The sequence below is a fragment of the Miscanthus floridulus genome, chromosome 11 (genome assembly GCF_019320115.1).
Source record: "Miscanthus floridulus cultivar M001 chromosome 11, ASM1932011v1, whole genome shotgun sequence".
Lineage (NCBI taxonomy): Eukaryota > Viridiplantae > Streptophyta > Magnoliopsida > Poales > Poaceae > Miscanthus > Miscanthus floridulus.
The window spans coordinates 91,956,967-91,979,016 of NC_089590.1; the positions used below are offsets into that span (position 1 = coordinate 91,956,967).

General features: G+C 42.6%; 4 protein-coding genes across 4 annotated transcripts; 2 read left to right on the forward strand and 2 right to left on the reverse strand.

Annotated features, from left to right (window-relative positions):
• The first annotated feature begins 3,021 nt into the window (after window positions 1-3,021).
• LOC136492615 (endonuclease 2-like) lies at window positions 3,022-4,859 on the forward strand. Its single transcript, XM_066488594.1, has 7 exons — window positions 3,022-3,251; window positions 3,362-3,533; window positions 3,615-3,713; window positions 3,820-4,052; window positions 4,194-4,261; window positions 4,365-4,438; window positions 4,532-4,859. Exons 1-7 carry the CDS (start codon window positions 3,138-3,140, stop codon window positions 4,648-4,650), a joined length of 879 nt encoding a protein of 292 aa, XP_066344691.1. The 5' UTR covers window positions 3,022-3,137; the 3' UTR covers window positions 4,651-4,859.
• A 585-nt stretch (window positions 4,860-5,444) lies between these two features.
• LOC136492616 (uncharacterized) lies at window positions 5,445-8,539 on the reverse strand. The gene is made up of 7 exons (XM_066488596.1): window positions 8,037-8,539; window positions 7,867-7,925; window positions 6,631-6,690; window positions 6,430-6,499; window positions 6,007-6,076; window positions 5,888-5,914; window positions 5,445-5,800 (listed from the first exon to the last, which is right to left on the reverse strand). The coding sequence occupies exons 1-7, from the start codon at window positions 8,430-8,432 to the stop codon at window positions 5,751-5,753; spliced, it is 732 nt and encodes a 243-aa protein (XP_066344693.1). The 5' UTR covers window positions 8,433-8,539; the 3' UTR covers window positions 5,445-5,750.
• A 67-nt stretch (window positions 8,540-8,606) lies between these two features.
• Window positions 8,607-14,727, forward strand: LOC136492617 (6,7-dimethyl-8-ribityllumazine synthase, chloroplastic-like). The gene is made up of 9 exons (XM_066488597.1): window positions 8,607-8,756; window positions 9,249-9,432; window positions 9,517-9,638; window positions 9,838-9,933; window positions 10,692-10,787; window positions 11,481-11,559; window positions 13,634-13,680; window positions 14,306-14,365; window positions 14,446-14,727. The coding sequence occupies exons 2-9, from the start codon at window positions 9,324-9,326 to the stop codon at window positions 14,482-14,484; spliced, it is 648 nt and encodes a 215-aa protein (XP_066344694.1). The 5' UTR covers window positions 8,607-8,756; window positions 9,249-9,323; the 3' UTR covers window positions 14,485-14,727.
• A 319-nt stretch (window positions 14,728-15,046) lies between these two features.
• Window positions 15,047-21,154, reverse strand: LOC136493925 (kinetochore protein SPC24 homolog). Its single transcript, XM_066490047.1, has 5 exons — window positions 20,897-21,154; window positions 19,728-19,870; window positions 19,537-19,640; window positions 15,502-15,575; window positions 15,047-15,334 (listed from the first exon to the last, which is right to left on the reverse strand). Exons 1-5 carry the CDS (start codon window positions 21,075-21,077, stop codon window positions 15,237-15,239), a joined length of 600 nt encoding a protein of 199 aa, XP_066346144.1. The 5' UTR covers window positions 21,078-21,154; the 3' UTR covers window positions 15,047-15,236.
• Window positions 21,155-22,050: the final 896 nt, after the last annotated feature.

The following is a 22,050-nucleotide window of genomic DNA, read 5'->3' on the forward strand; positions in this document are numbered from 1 at the left end:
GATGCCATGCGATGGGGCCAAGGACGTGAACCAATTCGAGCGGCTCCACGACGCGGTGCTGCTCGTCGTCCTCAACCGCGAGGCCGGTAAGGAGGACCTGAGCGCGCGGCCGGCAAGGAGGACCTGGGTGTCGGAGCTCGTGGCCGCCGCTCTGCCTCGTCCAAGCAGACCCTGCAGTGTGTTTGATGAAATGACTACAAGGATAGAGAAGGGGAGGACTTGTGTGGTAATGCTACCACTTCTTGGATGCAAGGTGAGCATAACACGTGGTACAGAGAAACAAACACAATCCCTGTTTGGCCTGGCTCATTTGATTCAATGGAGCAAACAAGAGTGCTTGCACCATGTCAGCCGGGCCTAGGCTGGCCACGACCAGGCCAGCCGGCCATGCCGGGCAGAGACAGGTGAGCAAACACGCCCTAAGCTCCCTCGCCCGCGCCGGTCTGACCCCGAACTAGTCCACGGACCTGACGACGGCGTAGGCGAGCATGTCGTTGATTCAGGCAGCGCCAGAGCCACGTATGACAGCGCATACCCACGCGTCCTCCGGTGGAGTGTTGCACCAGCTTACCAGCTGACGCCCCATGGCTCCCGTGCTAGCTGTCTCTTTCTAGCTTGACTACCGTACATTCATATCTACTTTTACAACACTTAAATGAAATAAATTGCAACATACGTCTAAAACAGATAAAATATTTGGAACATACACTTACAACATAGCCATTGCAACATATGCAACGTCCAGTTATAATACTTGCAACATACGTCAGAAACAGATGAAATACTTTGAACAAACTCTTGCAACATATGTGTATAGCTATTGCAATAAGTGCAACATCAGGATCTACCTTTGCAACATCCTATACGACACACTTAAAACATACATTTAAAACATCTGAAACATATGTTTGCAACACGTGTTTTCAGCGCAACATGACGCAGGCGGCACGGTGAACTGACGCGGTGGAGGCCATCCTACGAGACGGCCGCAAGAGTCGGGGCGTGTGACGGCCAGGGCGAATCCACGCGGGCTGGAGCGAGCAACGGCGTGGGGCACGCGGAGCAAGCGGCGCGAGAGCTAGCAACGGCGCAGGCGGGCAGGGCGCTAGGGGCGCGGGACGTGCGGAGCGAGCGGCACGGCACGGGCGGGCGGGTGCAGGGCGCGCAAAACGAGTACGGAACGATCCGTCCGGACAGACTGGACGCGGACAAGCATTATCGTTTTGCAAAGGGAAGGGCATATATACATGCCTTGTTTCCACCACTGCGCATGTGTGTCTCCAGCATGCTGGGAATGGGATGCTTTGCTGTTTGGGCCGGGAATGGAATTCGGAATCTCTTGTTGCTTCCCTGCTCAGTCGCATGCAAATGCAATGGATAGTACTGCTTTATTACTAATTAATTAAGTTGGGACACTACAACCGAATCAGTCACGCATGCTCAAAATCATAAATATACATTATATATATTCACATCGGCGTTCGGTTGTTGTGGCTACAGAGAGAGCCACTGCGATGAGGCGTGGTTGAATAAAATTAGCAATCGCAATTCGCAAGACGTACACATATCAGATTCCTCCAATTGTTGGCACAACAAGAGGCGTCATTCAACAACGTGCATAGTATACACGGAATGGAATCTATAGATGGGACCGATATACGCGAGTATTCGACAACGAAGCGTAGGACATACGATGTATGTTGGAAGCAATACAACATGACATTTAGGGCCTGTTTGGTTGGGTGTCGGTCTCCCAATCAGACTCCAAAAAAGCTATCTGTTTGGTTTCCTATATTGGCCTGTTAGTCGGCCCCCGCCGGGCCACCGACCACTCCCTAGCCTGGTTTGCTGGGAACGCGGTGGGTCCCAAATAGCTCCTCAGAATCTTTACTACTTACTGGCCATGGACAGTTGTAGCTGTATCTGTAATTGTCCTTGTATTTCTTTTACTTGGCTTTTTTATTCCTCCTTTCTAATCTGATTTTTTTTCTTTGATGTAAAGTTTTTTCAATTGCTGTGTAGCAACTGAAGCCATTAATTATGCTCTGTGGCATTATAAGTGTCAACACATTTTGATCTCATATAGAGTCATCCCCTCCATCTATTGTGAGGGGATATTATCCTTGGCTACGTAGATCAACAAAACGCAGGCGCCTGTATTTTTGCACAATATAGATAGATCATTATTCTCTTATAATGGATTTTATGTCCTTTGATTTGTTTACTATGTTTTTATTTTTTAATTGTCATTTTGAAATATATTTGTATTTTATCATATATTATATGAACTTCAACCTTAAATATAAATGCATTAAATACGACATGTATAGGGCTTCATGTTTTTCTTAATAATGACATAAGTGGGTAATAGTGGAATATGTAATTATGTATAGTGATTTTTAATGTTTTTTTGCATAATAGTAGTGATAGATAATTTATATTTATCAATGGGCCCTTTAATTGTATTTTCTTCATGTAGTAATTTCTAAGACTTTTAGCCTTCTATTGGCCAAATATTAATAATAATATAATATATAGAGTTGCGTCGATCTCAAAGAAAATAAAATTTTAATTAATAATGATTTTGTTAATAGCTTTTGCCTTCGGGTTCCCCTATCCGCTTTGGTATGAGATCCGAGGGGGGAAAAGGAATGATTAATAGAACAGTTCATTAGCAAATTTTGTATCGAGATCTGTGTAAAATTTTATAAAAGAGACACAGGGGCAGTTCTCAATATATTATATATACAGTACAATTCACAACGGCGTGGCCCGCGTGGGTTGGGGTACAATTTGCTGCACATGTGAACTACGCACGCCTCGCTGTCAGCAAAACTTTTTTTATTGAATAAAGTAACAAAAGCTGAGAGCAAAATATGCATATTTATCTCTAGCCTAGCTACATATGTGCATTATCATATTGCTTCAATTGGTGCAAACCCTAGCCACGACAGTCACACGTGAAGTATATATACTTATTTTCGTACATAAAAGGCATCGTGGACAGGAGGAATCAAAACGCGGCTGGCATGGATTAGCCTGTGTATAAAGGCACTGGCATGGGCTACAGCTTACAACACTGAAGAGAAGAGAGTGACAGAGAGGTTCTGTAGCTGCTAAGCCAATAAGCTACGAAAATGCGGCTGCTGCTCCTCCTTCAAGTCCTCCTCTTCACCGTGGTGGCGAGAGCTCCTACCGCCGCCCACGCATGGCGCAAGGAGGGCCACTACATGGTGTGCAAGATCGCCGAGGTAACACTGTAACAGAACAAGAGCTCTGTTGAGTGATTTTTTTATTACAGTATTTGTTTGCCGTTGACCGGATTTCATTTCTCTGATGATGAGCTGAAAACTGCATGCAGAACTTTCTGACGAGCGAGGCCTCGGCGGCGGTGGCGAAGCTCCTGCCGGAGTGGGCCGGCGGCGAGCTCGCGGCGACGTGCTCGTGGGCCGACGATGAGCGGCGCAGGTACCCGTGGTCCGGTGAGCTGCACTTCGCCGACACGCAGGGAGACTGCCAGTTCATCTACGACAGTAAGCTCTATAGCCTCTCAGCGGCATCCATCCAAGACTACCTGTACATGTTGTGGTGTAATGGACAATGTTTGTGAGCAGGGGACTGTCGCAACATGAAAGGAGAGAAGGACATGTGTGTGGTCGGAGGAATCAACAACTACACTGCAGCGCTAATGAACTCATCAGCTCCAAGTAAGCATGCCTCAGACCATCCCTCATTGTACTATGTCTTTTTATCACTCTGTAATACTAATATATAATCCTTGTTACACGCACTGTCACTGCCACCAGGCGTTGATCCGACGGGCGACGGTAAGCCTGATGTTCCTGGCGCACTTCCTGGGCGACATCCACCAGCCCCTCCACTGCGGCAGCGTCCAGGACTACGGCGGCAACACCATCGCCGTCAACTGGTACAACAGAACCATGACCAACCTCCACCGTGTGTGGGATCAGGACATCATCGAGAAAGCCATGAAGGACTACTACGGCAACGACCTGAGCATCATGACCAATGTCATCATGCTCAACATCACTGTGAGTACAAGTGCTCTACTGCATTGATCATGCATAGCGTGCGGTGCTTCGATTCACTTCAGTTTTCGCCATGATGTTAGTTCTGGGGACTAGCTAGCTAGAGATTGAGCTGCTGTTATTATATGTCTGTGCATCCTGAAGGAGAATTGGTCCGACGAAGAGGAGCAGTGGGAGGCGTGCCCTAGCAAAACGAAGACTTGTGCTGACAAGTGAGCTCGAGATCTGCAACAAGTCGCTCAAGCTCTCTGTTTGGAAGTAATGAACCTACTGATCTTCAGATGAGGCTAACGACCGCTCTGAATCTGAATGCAGGTACGCTATGGAGAGTGCACAGCTGGCGTGTGACGTGGCGTATGCGGGTGTCAAGCAAGGCTCCGTCTTGGGAGGTAGGCTCTGAACTGAACACAAGATCAAATGATTTTGTAAAAACGTGATGTGAATATATGTGATCCGGTTGAAACTACTGCAAATAAATGCAGACGATTACTTCTCTGCGCTGCCGGTTGTTCGCAAGAGAATAGCGCAAGGAGGTATCAGGCTCGCTGCAATCCTCAACAGGATCTTTGGTGACAACAACAGCAGGCTGCAGAGCATTTGATCCACTAGGACGGGAACGGATTAGTTAATAATAAACAATAAAAAGTGGAATGATTCTCTTGTCTGAAAGTGTGACTTCAGCGATCAGGATATATGACTGCTGGATTGGATTTATCTTCTTCATCCAGACAGAATTGCTCAGGATGAATCGCTTGTTTGCTGACTTTATTTATGACTGCCTGATCGGATTTATCTCACTACATTTGTCTTGGCACGTTTTCTTTTGAGCATTCCTCCCAACCTCCAAACCTCGTGCGGTATATAGCAGAATAGACGAGAGAAGATAGAGAAAGGAAGAAGCAATGCCAAGCTTCGGCATCTCGTTTGCACAAATTTGGTTTACACGACCAGTAGCTCCTTCGAATTTGCGTATTTATCCTGCTGATCCATCCGAACAAACCCCAATCCCAAATAAGGGTTTGAAGCAAACACGCCCTAAACCTTGGCTGAACTCAAGATCCAAAATCCCCCCTCCTCAGCTTATATATATTAAATTATATATGTATAGGATCATGGCACAGTAATCCGTTTCCTGAACAGGAACACTGACACTGTTCCTGAATCCTGAGTTCCTTCCATTGGTTGATTCAGCATGAGTGCTGTAGAGTGCAACAGATTGAGTAAGCTGACAATTCTAGCAATAAGCCATCAGGGGTGCGTAATACACTCTCTGGTCAGAAATCTTAGTAACTCTGATTTCCGATGCACATCCACAACCAAGATGACTTCTGCAAAGCAACTCAGTATTGGGTCCATGACAGCGAGTTAAAAAGAAAATCAAAAAGGAAAGGGACAACAGTGAAATCTTTTCTTATCTATGTTACAGAAGAAATGATGGTCTATAAATTCTCAACATTTAAGTTCTCTAAAACCCAAACTGGGGCTGCCAAAATCACAACTCCAAAGATAACAGTCGATACAAGTGAAAAAGAATGCAACCTCCTTTCAAATAAATTCATGGACATCGGGTCAACCAAGGCCAAGGTTCATTCTTCTTCTGCACATCACTACATCAGTGCAAGTGCGGAGACCACTGTGGGCTGTAAAGTTCCAGCACAGCTCTATAAAGGCCCAAGTTGAGAATGCAAACAAGGTGATTTTTTACAAAAGCTTCAGACCGCCAGTAACATCATCAACCATATCAGCTGGCCCTGCCCGATTGGAACGGTAGGATCAGTTACAGAACAAGCAATAATACACTGAATATATCATGGGAATGTGAGTTGAATGCAGATTACCAAGAATAGCCATGACTGTCCTTGAATCTACATAAAGTTTAGAGGCAAGGCAAAATTCAAATCAACAGAAAACCATAATAAGAAAGAGAATGTTACAATCCAAAACTTGAAAAACTCACTTGGAGCAATTTGTGTTCTTCCAGCGTCTATGGTTATGTGAGTTGGCAGATTCAAAGACTTTGCTCTCCCCTGCATAAAAAAGGTAAATTTAGACACACTGAGCAAGAAACAGAAGTATTGTTTTTTTTAAAGGGCAAGTTCTACATTTGTTACAAAAAAACGCAGGGGAGTTCCCCACAAAAAGAAATAGGTCAAACCCTTGCCATGTTTCAGGAATTTACAGCAGGCTTTTATTTTTCTCTTCAGTAAAAAATTGGAGCAAAAAGATTTCTCTAAAAAATAAAAAACGGTCGCATCATGCAACACGTTATGGAACTATTCCAGAATGAAGTGTTATTTTCTCTTCAAGGTCATTTCATCATGTTTGGATCTCAGAAAAGGAGATTCAAAATAGTCAACATGTAAGAATGAAGAATATTTACTTGTAAAACAAGCATATCTTCCTCGCTTTCTATTTTCACAACCACTTTAACTTGCCCACACCGCTCCCACCTGCAAAACATGGAAAACAGAGAGCCAAGGAAATTTGGCAAATGTTTTCTTATCTCAGTGGAATATGAAGTCAAACATTTGGAAGAACCTTCAAAGTTCAAACAACACAAGGAATTGTTTTGGAACAATACCTTCTTAGTGATTTCGGAGCTCTCTGTTGGAGTTTTTTGAATAGCCCAAGAGTTGCATGACTAAAAAAACAGAAAAAAAAAGGAAACCGACATTTTAATCAATGCTGATATTTAAAAAACAGAAAAGTATATTAAGTATGATAACTCTTTCACTGCTTAAGGTAACAACTGAAGTGCTGGAGGCAAAGATCAGCATCAATTTCTTAGCCTGGTAATTCAATTCATTAAAGCTAAAATGTACATATGTTTCATGGCCCAAGTAAATGCAACATCATATGTGCCCTAAGACTTAGTTAAAGCCAGACAGTATTTGCGAGGATAATGTGGCTGATAACACTGATAAATACATCACAGATATTAGCAGTACATTTACTATGGCAACAGATGTTGCATGGCTGTCTGGCCAAAGATTGCTGACTAAAAAATTATATTGGTTCATTTCTGCTTTGTCGAAGCTATCAAAACTTTGGACGCACCGTAAGTCATACTATGTGAAGCAACCAAGATTGGTAGCACTGATTTTGCCATCCAAACACAGTTGATAAATTTGTATTGGATAGGAGAGGCAGCTGGTATGGCTATTATATCAAAAACTGTGATGTTTGAGCCAAACAAACTACAGAATCAGATATAACCTATATGAGTCAGCCAACCTATCTAAATATAACTACATAGTCCCGTATCTTCATCTATCTGCTGATTTGTAGAGTGAATAAATCCACACAATATTATGCACTTCTATGGATTACTTTACTACACCCTAAATACACCAAATACACCAAACAGCAGGAACACTACTATTTAATTCAAAACAAGTAACTGCCAGCATAGAAAGAACAAAGACACTGGCACCACATATCAAACAAACATGATCAATTTTTTGTTCTACTAATTTTCACTTCTGCACTGAAGACGACAATATTTGTACAGGTTCTAAAGTTTGGTCATTACTAATCCAGTGTCTATTCATTTGAAGTCCATCAAAGTACATCATAATTCATAAGGCTACAGCACTATCAGACAGACATGGATCCTAAAATCTCCTGTGCTAAAGACGAGACAGGCATTCTTTGGTTCAAAGGCATAGCCATCAATTTAATTTTTCTGAAAACCACATGGTATACATTATACAAACTAGCCAAACATTCAGGGTAACTAGTGAGGTATGTTATGTTCATTTCTCCCAGTATACACTCATCTTCAATCATGGTTTAAGTGAAGCGAACAAGGTCTCACCTGCATTGTGCTGCAATCTTCCCCTTCCCCATCTTCAGATCATTCCTCACGACCAGCACCTACAACCAAAGAAACAACCAACATAACTGAGCATCCCTTAGTTCTATCCCCGCCCCAAAACACCACCCAACACACCAAACTGGTAGATGTCTGAGCTAAATCTGCAGTACCATTTTGAAATCTTCTATTATCTCAGCAAGGTTCTCGATCTCCAGGGGGCTGGCGGCGGCCTGAGACTGGGACCTCTCCGCCTCCCTGGCGGAGTCGGACTTGGTCACCACGTTCCGTGCCCAGTAGAGCAGCCGGAGCCCGGTCCTCTTCTGCCCGCCCGCCCGCTTGGCGGCGCGGCTGCGGCCGGAGTTTTCGCCATCATCTTCTTCCGAGTCATCCTCGGAATCGTCATCGGAGGGCCCCCCGGAACCTGGGGCGGCGGCGTGGAGCGGATGGCGGGCGAGGGCGAGGAGGTAGCCGAGCGCGAAGCAGCCGGCGGCCCCGGCGACGGCGGTAGCGGCTGCGGGGAGCGCGGCGGCCGTGGGGAGCGAGAACACGGAGGCCGACGCGCCCATGGGGATCGCCGTCGCCGGGCACCGACGGCGGCGGCAGCAGTAGCTAGGGTCTCACGATACCGTGGGGTTTTGGGACTGGTGTGTCAGGGGCCCAAGACTCTGACATGCGGGTCCGCTTAATCAGCCAGCTATGGGCGGCTATTGCTCAAAAGAGTCAAAACCGACAGCGACAGGTCAGGCTCAGTACAGCCCCACTCAAAAAACGCCTTTCTTCTCCCGTTCCGCTCGTGCGCTCTCTTTCTCTCTCTCGGCGACGATTGGACGACCGCCGCCGCCGCCCCCAGGTCTTCGCTGGGCCCGTCGCCGGCGACGAGCACCCACCAGGTACTCCCGCCCCTTCTCATCCCTAGCTGCTGTGCGAAACCGAGCACCCAGACCCTAACTTCAGCTATTTGGCTATTTGTATTCGAATTCGGATCTGATTCTAATCATTGACTCACGAGTGTACATGTTGCCTCGTTATTCAGCAAGCTACACCTTGATCGATCGTTGGAGCAATTAAATTGCAAAAAGGTGAAAATTGTCCAAGAATATGGGTTTAACGTTTCAGTGTCATAAATCCAAAAACAACATTGAAAGCACAATGTTTCTGAAACTCTCGACCAAAAACTGAATTCCTATTAGGAATGCAGGAGCTTTTATAGGAAATAATTTGATATAATATGACTAAAACAAAATCCCTGTGTTCCAAATGAATTCTTAAGTTTTGAAGTTCTTTTTTTTTTGTATTTTGGTCAATTAGTACCTCGTGTGCAACCTGAAAGGCTGGAACACACCGTGAGATGTGACTCCTGCTGGCTATCTTGTTTTTCTCAGGCTCGGAAACATCGCTGACATCCACCTGCACCACAGTAGTTCAGTAGAGTAGCTGTCGGAACCCACACGCGGGCGATGGCAACTGCTCCTGTGACATCCTCTGTGGCTACGAACTCCCCCTGTGTGCGGCTTCCTAGCATGCCCCTGAGGCGTGCACCTGCCACCATCTCCTTCTCCTCTCATCGTAAGCGTCCGTTCTTGCCTCAATTCCTTAACAATCACTGTCCTGCTTATCTTGATTTATTCCTCTTGTTTTTGCTTCGTGCAGCATGGCCAGCCGCATTGATCTCATGCATTGGATTGTCACAGCGCTCTGATGTGGTCGCTGCCGCGGGACACCAGAAGTTGATGGGATCTTTGACCAGCAACGAGGGGCTCAGGTTTGGGGTGGTGAGTTGAGCATTACTTAATCGAGAAACACCTATTCCTTTGCTATATAATTGATGGAATATTGATGGGACCTTAGTGAACAAAAACCATAGGTTACTGATATGTTTTTCTTTGAAAAACAGTTGCTTTTCTGCGCTTCCACACCTTTTACCTCTGAATGCACAATCCAATGACTGTATGGTTGCTTATTTAACTGTAGGTTGTGGCACGGTTCAATGAGGTCGTTACAAATTTGTTACTGCAGGGTGCCCTAGAAACTTTCGAGCGATACTCTGTTAAAGCAGAAAATATAACAGTACGCATCTTATCTCTTCTGGTTGGTTGAAGTTGTTCAGCGTCATACTAATCTGTTAAGGAATTTCTTGCAAGTAACGTTGATCCTTATTGCTTTATCACAACTTTAAAAAATTGGCAGTCCTATTGAGTGTACTTATTATATACTTACGCTCCATCCTGATGGTTTTTTGTCAAGGTCTTAAGGACCCATGAGCCATACAGAGAACTATCTTTGGATGGTTAATGTACTTGGTAGGGTTGACTTTTTAACTTCTAAAGCCTTGTCCTTTGTTTATTTAATTGTGCATAATAAATATTCTGGAATGGTAGGACATGTAGTTTTTCAGGGCCAATAAATATCTTTAGTTATTCCCTTACTACCAACCTCAGTGCTTATTGCTGCTATGATAATTTGACTGATAGATAGCTAGTTCATTTCATGATTTTGTCTCTGTGAGTTATTCTTATGTAAATTTGATGAATGTTGTGTTGTATATTCAATTTTAGATAATCACTAGTATTAAATACCTTGAATTATTAAACAAAGTTGTCTTAGAATCTGTAGCATAATATGCACTTGAATAGGAAAGCTGCTACCATATAAATTCTTTGCTACAAAAAGCACGCAGAAAATTGCACCATGTAGAGTTCTACTATTCATCTGCAAACATGACTTCAAACAACGTTAGTGATGAGCTACACAGTTGTATACACATCTGAAATGTTTCAGAAACTTTTGGAAAACGCAATTGTACTCAGATACAAATTCTTCTTTAGGTTGTTAGTGTTCCTGGAAGCTTTGAAGTTCCTATAACGGCACAAAAGCTTGGGAAATCTGGAAAATTTGATGCGATTCTGTGCATTGGAGCTGTGGTGAGTTGATTAATTGATTAGTTTCATATCATTTCCATATTACACATATGAATTTTTATCGCTTTGTACTTTTCATTTGATGTTCATTTTCCTAATACTATAACAGTTTAGATATATCCTCTCACATTTTACATTATACATCCCCATGAATTGTGCACATGAGGAATTATAAAGAAGATTAGTAGACCTGTGCTTTTGTAAACTATCCTCTGAACATTTTTTGGAGCTGATCCTTCTTAAATTTTACATTGAGCTACGAAATGTTACATCCACATGTCAATTACAACTGAGAAAGAAACCAAAGAACTCTAAAAAACATTTACTTTTTCAATCTGTTTTGTACTTCTCAAACTATCTTTGAAAGTGCATGGCTTCTGGCGATATCTCGTTCTTAACATGTTTTACCCATGTGCCCATCTATATTATATAACCTCTGTGAAAGGTTGTATCAAATAGCATAGGTATAGGTAACAAATAACAATATTGTCTACCTAATTGTATTATTATTTGGCCCTTTTATCTACATTTATCATGATGCTCGTGTGGTAATATCAAATTGAACCTATACTTTGCAAACTCATTGATAGCATTTAGCAGTAATGAATGAAAGTCTAAAGTCGAAAAAAAAGATAGCATTTAGCAGTAGCTGCTTCTATTTAATTTTGGAATTGTTCCTTAAAAAATGTTTTGCAGATTAGAGGTGACACAACCCACTATGATGCTGTTGCAAACTCAGCTGCATCAGGTGTACTCAATGCTGGATTATCTGCTGGTATGTTGTTTTCTGTTCTTCCCCTTCATGTGTCATGCAGTAGAGAACTTCCTGTCTCATCGGAGGGTAATTCTAAGTACATTCCTTTTCTTCTAGCTTTTAAGTGTTAAAAAGGTTGTCTAGCATGTTGAAATATTGAGCTCTTAAACATATTCCCGCAGGTATTGAAACTTTTTTATATGTTTAATTAATTGTTGTTTCTCAGCGAATATGCATATTAAGTACAATGACAAAAAAGTCCCAAGCATATGAGGTCAGAGAGGCGTTGAAAAGGATGAAAGGAGGTAAGGCGATGGGACCGGATGGTATCCCAATCGAGGTGTGGAGATGCCTCGGGGACATAGCTGTAGTATGGTTAACCAAGCTGTTCAACCATATTTTTCGATCGAACAAGATGCCTGATGAGTGGAGGAGAAGTATATTGGTACCGATCTACAAGAATAAAGGGGATATTCAAAGTTGTACAAATTACCGGGGAATTAAGTTGATGAGCCATACTATGAAACTATGGGAGAGAGTTATCGAGCATCGCTTGAGAGCAATAACGCGGGTCTCTATGAACCAATTTGGTTTTATGCCCGGAAGGTCAACCATGGAAGCCATTTTCTTAATAAGACAAGTTATGGAGCGGTATAGGGAGAAGAAGAAGGACCTACACATGGTTTTTATTGACTTGGAGAAGGCTTATGATAAAATACCAAGGAATGTTATGTGGTGGGCTTTGGACAAACATAAAGTCCCAACGAAGTACGTTGGGCTCATTAAGGACATGTACAACAATGTTGTGACTAGAGTTTGAACAAGTGATGGAGACATGAATGACTTCCCGATTAGGATAGGACTACATCAAGGGTCAGCTTTGAGCCCTTATTTGTTTGCTTTAGTGATGGATGAGGTCACAAGGGACATACAAGGGGACATCCCTTGGTGTATGCTTTTCGCGGACGATGTAGTGCTAGTTGATGAAAGCCGGACAGGAGTGAATCAGAAACTGGAGTTATGGCGGGAGACTTTGGAGTCCAAAGGTTTTAGACTTAGTAGAACTAAAACTGAGTATATGAGATGTGACTTCGGCACTACTACTCGGGAGGAGGAAGATGTTAGTTTGGAAGGTCAAGTAGTGCCTAGGAAGGATACCTTTCGATATTTAGGATCAATGCTACAGAGGGACGGGGATATTGATGAAGATGTTAGCCATAGAATCAAAGCAGGGTGAATGAAGTGGCGGCAAGCGTCTGGTGTCCTATGTGACAAAAGGGTACCACAGAAGCTAAAAGGCAAGTTTTATAGGACGGCGATTAGACCTGCTATGTTGTATGGTGCAGAATGTTGGCCTACGAAAAGACGACATATTCAACAACTAAGTGTCGCGGAAATGCGTATGTTGCGTTGGATTTGCGGTCATACAAGAAGGGATCGAGTTCGGAACGATAATATACGTGAGAGATTAGGGGTAGCGCCAATTGAAGAAAAGCTTGTCCAACACCGGTTGAGATGGTTTGGACATGTGCAACGGAGACCTCCAGATGCACCGGTGCGTAGTGGAATCCTAAGTCAGGATAGTAACGTGAAGAGAGGCAGAGGAAGACCGAAGTTGACTTGGGTAGAGGCAATAAAAGGAGACTTGAAAGGATGGAATATACCCAAAGACTTAGCCTTAGATAGGAGTGCTTGGAAGACAGCTATTCACGTGCCTGAACCTTGATTGCTTCTGTTGGGTTTCAACTCTAGCCTACCCCAACTTGTTTGGGACTTAAAGGCTTTGTTGTTGTTGTTGTTGTTGTTGTTGACAAAAAAGTCCCAAGCAGGTTAGGGTAGACTAAAATTTTGCATGTCAAGTGACTCTGGGCAAGTACAGCTTACAGAAACCTACAATAGTTAATGTGAGCAACTAGCGTGGGACTGGAAGGTTTTGGTTATATGAGATAGCTGTATAGTTGCCTAGTTGGTGCTATAAAAGTACTTTGCAACATTAAGTGAAACTTTGCAGTGTGCTCGGCTTGTTTTTTCTTTATGATGGTTAATTCAGTTAATAATCAGACTCAGATTATTTTGGCTTTTAATGGTGATACAGGTGTTCCTTGTGTATTTGGTGTTCTAACCTGTGAAGACATGGATCAGGTACTTCGTGATTTTATCATGTACATGTATACATCTTATTAATTGTTACATGCCACCAGATCATGTTTGGTAACCCAAAGCAGGGGTAGTTCTTCATTGTTACTGGATTTCTGGCCCACATCACATGTGTAAAACTGATCAGTTTCCGGGGTAGTTCCAAATTTTGTTTTCAAAAATAAAATTAATTGCTGTTTGAGCTATGTTGTGTTCATTTTATGCTTTTTTGAATATTTTCTAGTTTCTGACCAGTAGAAACCTGTAAACAGCCAAGAGTGATTTTTGTTGCTGACCAAAATGCTATTGTTCAAGTTCCCAAGCCATATACAAACTTATTTTGAGGAGTGCCCACTATTTTGTGCATGCTACAGGCACTATCATTACATTTCCATCACCTGTAAAGTAGTGACATCTTTAATCCAGAATGGCCACGTTAGCGAAGCAGAGGTTTCACACAAGTATTCCCTTGTGATGAGAAAGTTTCATGTCCATAATGTGACTTGTGATGAGAAAGTTTCATGTCCATAATGTGACCTTTTTTGTTGATTATCTGACTACTTTTCAAAACATGTGCACTGTTTTTCTCCTTATCAAAATCCTGCTGAGAATGCTAAATCAAATACTGCAGGCGCTAAACCGTGCTGGTGGCAAGGCTGGAAACAAGGGTGCTGAAACTGCTCTAACTGCCGTAAGTAAACCTTCCGTCGGCAATCTTAATTTCAAATAAACATAGATGTATTATCACTTGACAGCTCAAGTTCCCTGCAGATTGAGATGGCCTCTCTGTTCCGGCATCACTTAGGCTGACACTTTGTGTATTCTGATCTCTATACACGAGGCGACAGTATTTCTTCCTATCAAGAGTTTTGGTTAATAGAGCTTTTCTGCCGTGGCTAGTATAATAATTTCTAAATCTGTTGGTCCGGTGCTGATTGGTTGCTTTGCTTTCTTTCTATGAAATTAGAAAAGCTCACGAGACGTTTGTAAACCTGACACCATGAATAATTGTCACCAATAATGAAATACACGGCCATGAATGAAGTTGCACTAGTGTTTGTTATGGATGAACTGCATTTGCATCCCAGAGGGCAATTCAAATGGCGTTGGAGTTTTTGTGAACGTGGACATGCATGTTGCGCCAGTCTGGGAGACTGGGACAGTGCATCGAAGCCGCAAAGCGCAAACCGGAAACCTTCCGAGTTCCGATCTTATACTGGCTATAAAATTAGCCACAAATGCCAAATCTTACTGCATAGCAAGTACAGGCGTCGATGACAAGTCATGAAATAGCTGTAGAACTAATGCAAAGCCTATTGGCCTCTCCTGCTAATGCCTGGTAAAGATCTAGTACTATCCATCAAGCTAAAACTAGGACATGGTAACAATGTTTATGGCGATACCCGAACATTAATGTCACGAACTTAAATCATAGAAATAGAAACAACATAGGGGAACTGTATTACTGCAATAATGAAGGTGAGAGGTCCGCCATCCTCGGCTATATATACAAGCACAATTGACAATCCTCGTCACCAGACAGTAATGACGGTCTGCACGCCCTAAATTGTTTTCCAAAGCGTGTTACAGATCTCAACTGGTGGCGTCGTATTCTCAAACTCGAACTTCGGTATCTTCTTCCCATTCTTGTCGACGGTATCTGATTAAAAGCTAAGGACTTCCACAATGCCATGACTTTTTGTTAATGATCGCTGTTAGAGAAAGCTGATACGAAATGCAAAAACTAAGCAGCATAGCCTTTTAGATTTAACATGAGTCACATTCTTTTCTCTGAATAGGGAAAACCGCAATAAACTGAAAGGATACAGCTTGAGATCTTATCCTGGTCTTCCAAATTTGGGAAGATATTTGTAACTGACACACACATGGACAGTTTATATCTGCATAAAAATGCAGTCAGTGAGCTATTTTCACTCAGAAACAGGGTAGACAATAGAGATAATACTGGTATAGCTCGATTCATGTTGAACTAAGAGGCACAATTCAAAATTCGAACAAATACTATTCAATTAATTTTGAGTAGTGTTTTCCACAATGTTGCTATAATATTCAAAAGTGGAGGAAAGATAGTACAATCACACTGCAACAGCGGCACCTTAAGATGAGGCAACACTGCAGGAGGCAGTGCCAACCAGCAGTAGTAGTGTTGTCCAAGTCCAATGAGCAAAGAGAGGACATTTGTCTATTTCAAGTTCAATCTTATGTTATGATTTTTTTTTCTCTACTACCACCACAACAGCGAACTCCGCCTATGTTGTCTCAACATAGCAGGTCCCAAGTCCTGGTAAAGGAGGAGGGTTGTGATAGGCGTGGCGAGCCAACATTAAATCTAGCCATTCTAATGGAGATGAAACCCGAAAGAAAACCGTTGGGGCGTAACCCTCTTAGCGACGCGCCATATCGGAACCCGGATATGGTGTTAAATGAGCAAGGGCCGGATCGTCACCCCCGTGACGCGCCATGTCGCGATCTGGGCACGGTGTAAGTGAGCAAGGATCGGGTCGTCGCATCCTTAGTGGCGCGCTACATCGGCGCCCGGGTGTTGTGAAAAATGAGTAAGGGTCTTCGCATCTGAGTCGACGGGTGCGAAGGGTAAGGAAGCTAGTCGAACAACTAAGATCCGTTTAGATAGTTGGAATGTAGGGTCGCTTACAGGTAAGTTAATAGAATTAGTTGATACCGCGACTAGGAGGCGTGTAAATATATTATGTGTTCAAGAGACTAAATGGAAGAGTCAGAAGGCGAAGGAGGTGGACAATACAGGTTTCAAGCTTTGGTACACAGGGACAGTCGCGAATAGGAATGGAGTAGGAGTTTTGATTGATAAGAGCCTCAAGAATAGTGTGGTGGGAGTGAGAATGTAAGGAGATAGGATTATCTTAGTCAAGCTTGTCATTGGTGATATGGTCTTGAACGTAATTAGTGCGTATGCCCCCCAAGTAGGCCTCGACGAGAGTGCTAAGAGACAGTTCTGGGAAGACTTAGATGACCTGATTAGAGTTGTACCTATTAGTGAGAAGCTTTTTATAGGAGAAGATCTTAATGGGCATGTAGGGACTACAAGCGCAGGTTTCGAAGCAGTTTATGGAGGTTTTGGGTATGGTAGTAGGAATCAGGAGGGGGAGGAAGTTCTGGACTTCGCGGTAGCTTTTGACCTGATGATAGCCAACACTTTCTTTAGAAAGAGAGAATCTCATCTAGTGACCTTCAGTAGCGGACAACACTCTAGCCAGATTGACTTTGTCCTCGTAAGAAGAAAGGACAAACGAGCATGCTTGGGATGCAAGGTGATACCAGGAGAGTGTGTTATTTCTCAACATAAGCTTTTGGTAGCAGACTTTCATTTTCAGGTGCGTGCCCGTAGGGATAAACAAGCTAAGATTGAAAGAACAAAACGGTGGAAACTGAAAGGGAAGACGTCAGAGGTATTCATGGAAAGGGTTATCAAAGATGGCTCTTGGAAGGAAGAAGAGGACATAAACAACATGTGGGAGAAGATGGTAACCAACATTCGGAAGGTGGCCTCAGAGGTGTGTGGAGTAACTAAAGGAAGTGGAGGCGAGGCTATACTTGGTGGTGGAACGAGGAAGTCCAAAGAGTTATTAAAGAGAAGAAAGAATGTTATAGACGCTTGTACCATGACAGAAGTGTGGACAACATAGAGAAGTACAAGGTGGCAAAGAAGACTGCAAAGCGAGCTGTAAGTGTGGCAAAGGGTAGAGTGTACGAGGATCTTTACCAATATTTGAGTACGAAGGAAGGATAGAAGGACATTTATAGGATGGTTAGGGTTCGTGAGAGAAAGACAAGGGACTTCAACCAAGTTAAGTGCATTAAGGATGAAAGGGAGCATCTCTTGGTGAAGGAGGATGAGATCTGACGTCGATGACAAGAGTATTTTGACAAATTGTTCAATGGTGAGAATATGGACACAACATTTAAATTGGATGACTCTTTTGATGACACCAATAGACGCTTTGTGCGGAGAATCCAAAAATCTGAGGTCAGAGATGCATTGAAAAGGATGAAAGAAGGTAAGACGATGAGACCGGATGGTATCCCAATCGAAGTGTGGAGATGCCTCGGGGACATAGCTATAGTATGGCTAACCAAGTTGTTCAACTATATTTTTCGATCGAATAAGATGCCTGATGAGTGGAGGAGAAGTATATTGGTACCGATCTACAAGAATAAAGGGGATATTTAAAGTTGTACTAATTACCGGGGAATTAAGTTGGTGAGCCATACTATGAAGCTATGGAAGAGAGTTATTGAGCATCGCTTGAGAGAAATAACGCGAGTCTCTATGAACCAATTTGGTTTCATGTCCGGAAGGTCAACCATGGAAGCTATTTTCTTAATAAGACAAGTTATGGAGCGGTATAGGGAGAAGAAGAAGGACCTACACATGGTTTTTATTGATTTAGAGAAGGCTTATGATAAAATACCAAGGAATGTTATGTGGTGGGCTTTAGACAAACATAAAGTCCCAACGAAGTACGTCGGGCTCATTAAGGACATGTACAACAATGTTGTGACTAGAGTTTCGAACAAGTGATGGAGACACGGATGACTTCCCGATTAGGATAGGACTACATCAACGGTCAGCTTTGAGCCCTTATTGTTTGCCTTAGTGATGGATGAGGTCACAAGGGACATACAGGGGGACATCCCTTGGTGTATGCTTTTCGCGAACGATGTAGTGCTAGTTGATGAAAGCCGGACAGGAGTGAATCAGAAACTGGAGTTATGGCGGGAGACTTTGGAGTCCAAAGGTTTTAGACTTAGTAGAACTAAAACTGAGTATATGAGATGTGACTTCGGCACTACTACTCGGGAGGAGGAAGATGTTAGTTTGGAAGGTCAAGTAGTGCCTAGGAAGGATACCTTTCGATATTTAGGATCAATGCTACAGAGGGACGGGGATATTGATGAAGATGTTAGCCATAGAATCAAAGCAGGGTGAATGAAGTGGCGGCAAGCGTCTGGTGTCCTATGTGACAAAAGGGTACCACAGAAGCTAAAAGGCAAGTTTTATAGGACGGCGATTAGACCTGCTATGTTGTATGGTGCAGAATGTTGGCCTACGAAAAGACGACATATTCAACAACTAAGTGTCGCGGAAATGCGTATGTTGCGTTGGATTTGCGGTCATACAAGAAGGGATCGAGTTCGGAACGATGATATACGTGAGAGATTAGGGGTAGCGCCAATTGAAGAAAAGCTTGTCCAACACCGGTTGAGATGGTTTGGACATGTGCAACGGAGACCTCCAGATGCACCGGTGCGTAGTGGAATCCTAAGTCAGGATAGTAACGTGAAGAGAGGCAGAGGAAGACCGAAGTTGACTTGGGTAGAGGCAATAAAAGGAGACTTGAAAGGATGGAATATACCCAAAGACTTAGCCTTAGATAGGAGTGCTTGGAAGACAGCTATTCACGTGCCTGAACCTTGATTGCTTCTGCTGAGTTTCAACTCTAGCCTACCCCAACTTGTTTGGGATTTAAAGGCTTTGTTGTTGTTGTTGTTGTATCACCACAACAGCGGCACCAAAAGACGAGGCAAGACCAGAGGAGGCAGTGCCAACCAGCAGTAGTGTTGTCTAAGTCCAATGAGCAAAAAGAGGGCATTTGTCTATTTCGAGTTAAATCTTATGTTATGATTTCTATTTTCCTCTACTGTCGCCATTGCAACAACACCATAGCACTAATATAGCTAGCTTTTGTGGGATACTGTATCCATACAATTCGAACATCTAACCAGTTTTCAAACCGAGTACAGTTACAGATGCTGAATGTACTGGGAATTCATAGGGAACATAAAGAATGATTCTCAACTTACGTGGCCTTCCGCATGTCTTTACCCTTCTTCTTAATAATAGCATCCTTCCTCTTTTCTATAGAAGCCATTTGATGGTCTAGGTTTTCAAGGTCATCATGTGTAACTGTGTTGACATCATAGAGCATATAACTCAAAATATTTGTTCTAATATGCAACTTTTCAGACAATACCAATGCTGGAGCAAGAACTTATCTCAATTCTTCACGAAGTTGTTTCTCTTCCTGAAGATTTTCTTCTATCCTATTTTGCAGTACACTCAGTTCATCAGCAGCAATCGTTTCAGTGTTTGCTTTGTCAATCTTTTCCTTGCAGGAGCATAATTTTTGCTGATAATCTGATGTTAAGTGCAAAATCATGAAATTAAGATGGCCATAATGTTCCATTTCTGAAGTTTATTGTTGGACAGTAGGTTTCAGGTGCTATCAAACAGTTTGTTGTTAATGTTATCCATATTAGTTCTGCAATATTAAGCGTTGATTCCTGCACTCGTTCTAAGAAACATGTGCCGCTATTACTGCAAACAAGGAACATACATTACCGTTAAATGAATTCAGAGAAGAATGCACTTTTTCAAAGCCAGCAAACATCCAGGTTGTTGAATGTGACACAACAAAAATTTGGTTTTTGGTATGTGGATAGGAAACAGAAACAGTGCAATTGTTTTCTTAACTTTATAAAATTTTGCCAACTTTTAGTCAAGAGGCATGACTAAGAAAATCATTGCATTGTTTCTGTTTTCTAATGTTTTATAGACAAGCATTCCCTATACCCTTTGTCTATTTGTTAGCTGCACGAGCGATTGATCACTGGGACAGGTACTGAGGTACATGTAGAGCTAGTTCTCCAGTAAGCTACCAATTTGTCGAATACTCAGAAGAAAACAGCTGGCTGCTTGAAGGGGAAATACCATATTGGTACCAATGGTGGAAGAAATTTTCGATTAATGCTGCTTGAAGGGGAAATACTATTTTGGTTCCTCTGCACAGAGTCTATTTCTAAGCTTCCCAAGCGATTGGTTACTGGGAAAGGTATATCCAGATATCGATCTTTGGTTTATTCAGGCGTAGAAACTGGAAGGGCTGTAGCTTCTAAGTTGTTTCTCAAAGCTGAATCCATGTGCTGAAAAGGCACCGATGCAAACCAGATGATTTGGGCCGGTACTCCTAACGAAATTGATGAAATAACCTGTTGGCTCAACTCAACCAAAATCACCACTGCACCAAAATTAGCAGTTCTCTGAAATCTTCATCACCCAATTCCTCTACTGGATCAGTCAGTCACGCGTCTCGACCTCACGAGAAGCGAAGAAGGTCACGGGACAACGGGAAACAAGTGAGAGCAGAGCAGGAGAGGAGCAGACCTTTCAGCTGCAGCTCGAGATGGTCGGACTCGGAGCGGCAGGCGGTCGGCAGCAACCGCGCGGCCGCGATCACCTGGGCATTGACATCCGCGTCGTCACTGCAGCGGAGCACTCCCATAAGATCGTCGGCGTAGGAGAGAACGCCGTCCACCTCAAGCCGACAGTCCATATCCGTCGCCATCGAAATGGCTGCCACGCCGCCCGACCCTAACACCCAATTGTGGCGGCGAGGAGCGTGGAGAGGCGTCCGTGAGCCCGTAACTGGTCTATTGGCCTTGCGCTCAACGAGTTCAAAGTTGGGCCCAAAGAAATCGCCGACATGTTTGTTAGACGCAAGGCCATTTTTCGGAAAAAATCCACATTGCCTCTCCCTTGAATTTTGCGAAAGTTTTTTTTCCTCCTTGAACTTTAAAACCGAGTAAACCACCTCTCTAAAAACTTTTAAAACCGTTCGTTTTACCTATCTGACCGGTTATAAGCGATTTTCAAAGCCAGTTTTATCTTTTTCTTTTTTATTTATTTTGCCTGAAATTTTAAAAATCATAGTAAATCATAGAAAAATCATAAAATGGAAATTCTAATTTTGTTGGACTCCACATAAGTAGATCTACACAGTGCATATATGACATGGTATGCTTTAGTATAATTTTTTTACTGTAGCTTTGGATCTATACTTTTCTATAATTAATTCATAGCTACAGTTTCTATGGTCCAATTGTGGTGAAATTTTTATGGTGGGCTAGTTATTGTATACTTGAACTGTAGTAAAAAATTCATACTCATTGGATCATGTATAACTTAGTTGTAGATTTATAAATACTTTTTGAGATGCATACACCTAAATAAATCTATAATTAAGTTATAAAGGATTCAATGAGTATGAATTTTTTACTATAGTTCAATAATATAATAATTAGTCCATCATAAAAATTTTACAATAATTGGACCATCGAAACTGCAGTTATGAATTAATTACGGAAAATCATAGATCTAAAGCTACAACAAAAATTTTGTACTAAAGCATACCATATTATGTGTTCACTATGTAGATCTACTCATGTAGAGTCTAACAAAATTGGATTTTTTATTTTATATTTTTTCCGTGATTTACTATGATTTTTTAAAGATTTAGCCAAAATAAATAAAAAAGAAAA

Bases quoted from the DNA above. Each gene is read 5' to 3' on its own strand.
- LOC136492615 (XM_066488594.1), top strand. From the start codon at position 3,138: ATGCGGCTGCTGCTCCTCCTTCAAGTCCTCCTCTTCACCGTGGTGGCG. The intron at 3,252-3,361 runs GTAACACTGTAA...AACTGCATGCAG, and splicing joins TGGTGTGCAAGATCGCCGAG to AACTTTCTGACGAGCGAGGC. The intron at 4,053-4,193 runs GTGAGTACAAGT...TGCATCCTGAAG, and splicing joins TCATCATGCTCAACATCACT to GAGAATTGGTCCGACGAAGA.
- LOC136493925 (XM_066490047.1), bottom strand. From the start codon at position 21,077: ATGGCGACGGATATGGACTGTCGGCTTGAGGTGGACGGCGTTCTCTCC. The intron at 19,871-20,896 runs GTCTGCTCCTCT...ACTTAACATCAG, and splicing joins TCTCGAGCTGCAGCTGAAAG to ATTATCAGCAAAAATTATGC. The intron at 15,576-19,536 runs GTAAGTTGAGAA...ATTTTTATGCAG, and splicing joins AAAGACATGCGGAAGGCCAC to ATATAAACTGTCCATGTGTG.
- LOC136492616 (XM_066488596.1), bottom strand. From the start codon at position 8,432: ATGGGCGCGTCGGCCTCCGTGTTCTCGCTCCCCACGGCCGCCGCGCTC. The intron at 7,926-8,036 runs GTACTGCAGATT...CTTTGGTTGTAG, and splicing joins TAATAGAAGATTTCAAAATG to GTGCTGGTCGTGAGGAATGA. The intron at 5,801-5,887 runs GTAATCTGCATT...CCAATCGGGCAG, and splicing joins GACAGTCATGGCTATTCTTG to GGCCAGCTGATATGGTTGAT.
- LOC136492617 (XM_066488597.1), top strand. From the start codon at position 9,324: ATGGCAACTGCTCCTGTGACATCCTCTGTGGCTACGAACTCCCCCTGT. The intron at 9,433-9,516 runs GTAAGCGTCCGT...TGCTTCGTGCAG, and splicing joins CATCTCCTTCTCCTCTCATC to CATGGCCAGCCGCATTGATC. The intron at 9,934-10,691 runs GTACGCATCTTA...ATTCTTCTTTAG, and splicing joins TTAAAGCAGAAAATATAACA to GTTGTTAGTGTTCCTGGAAG.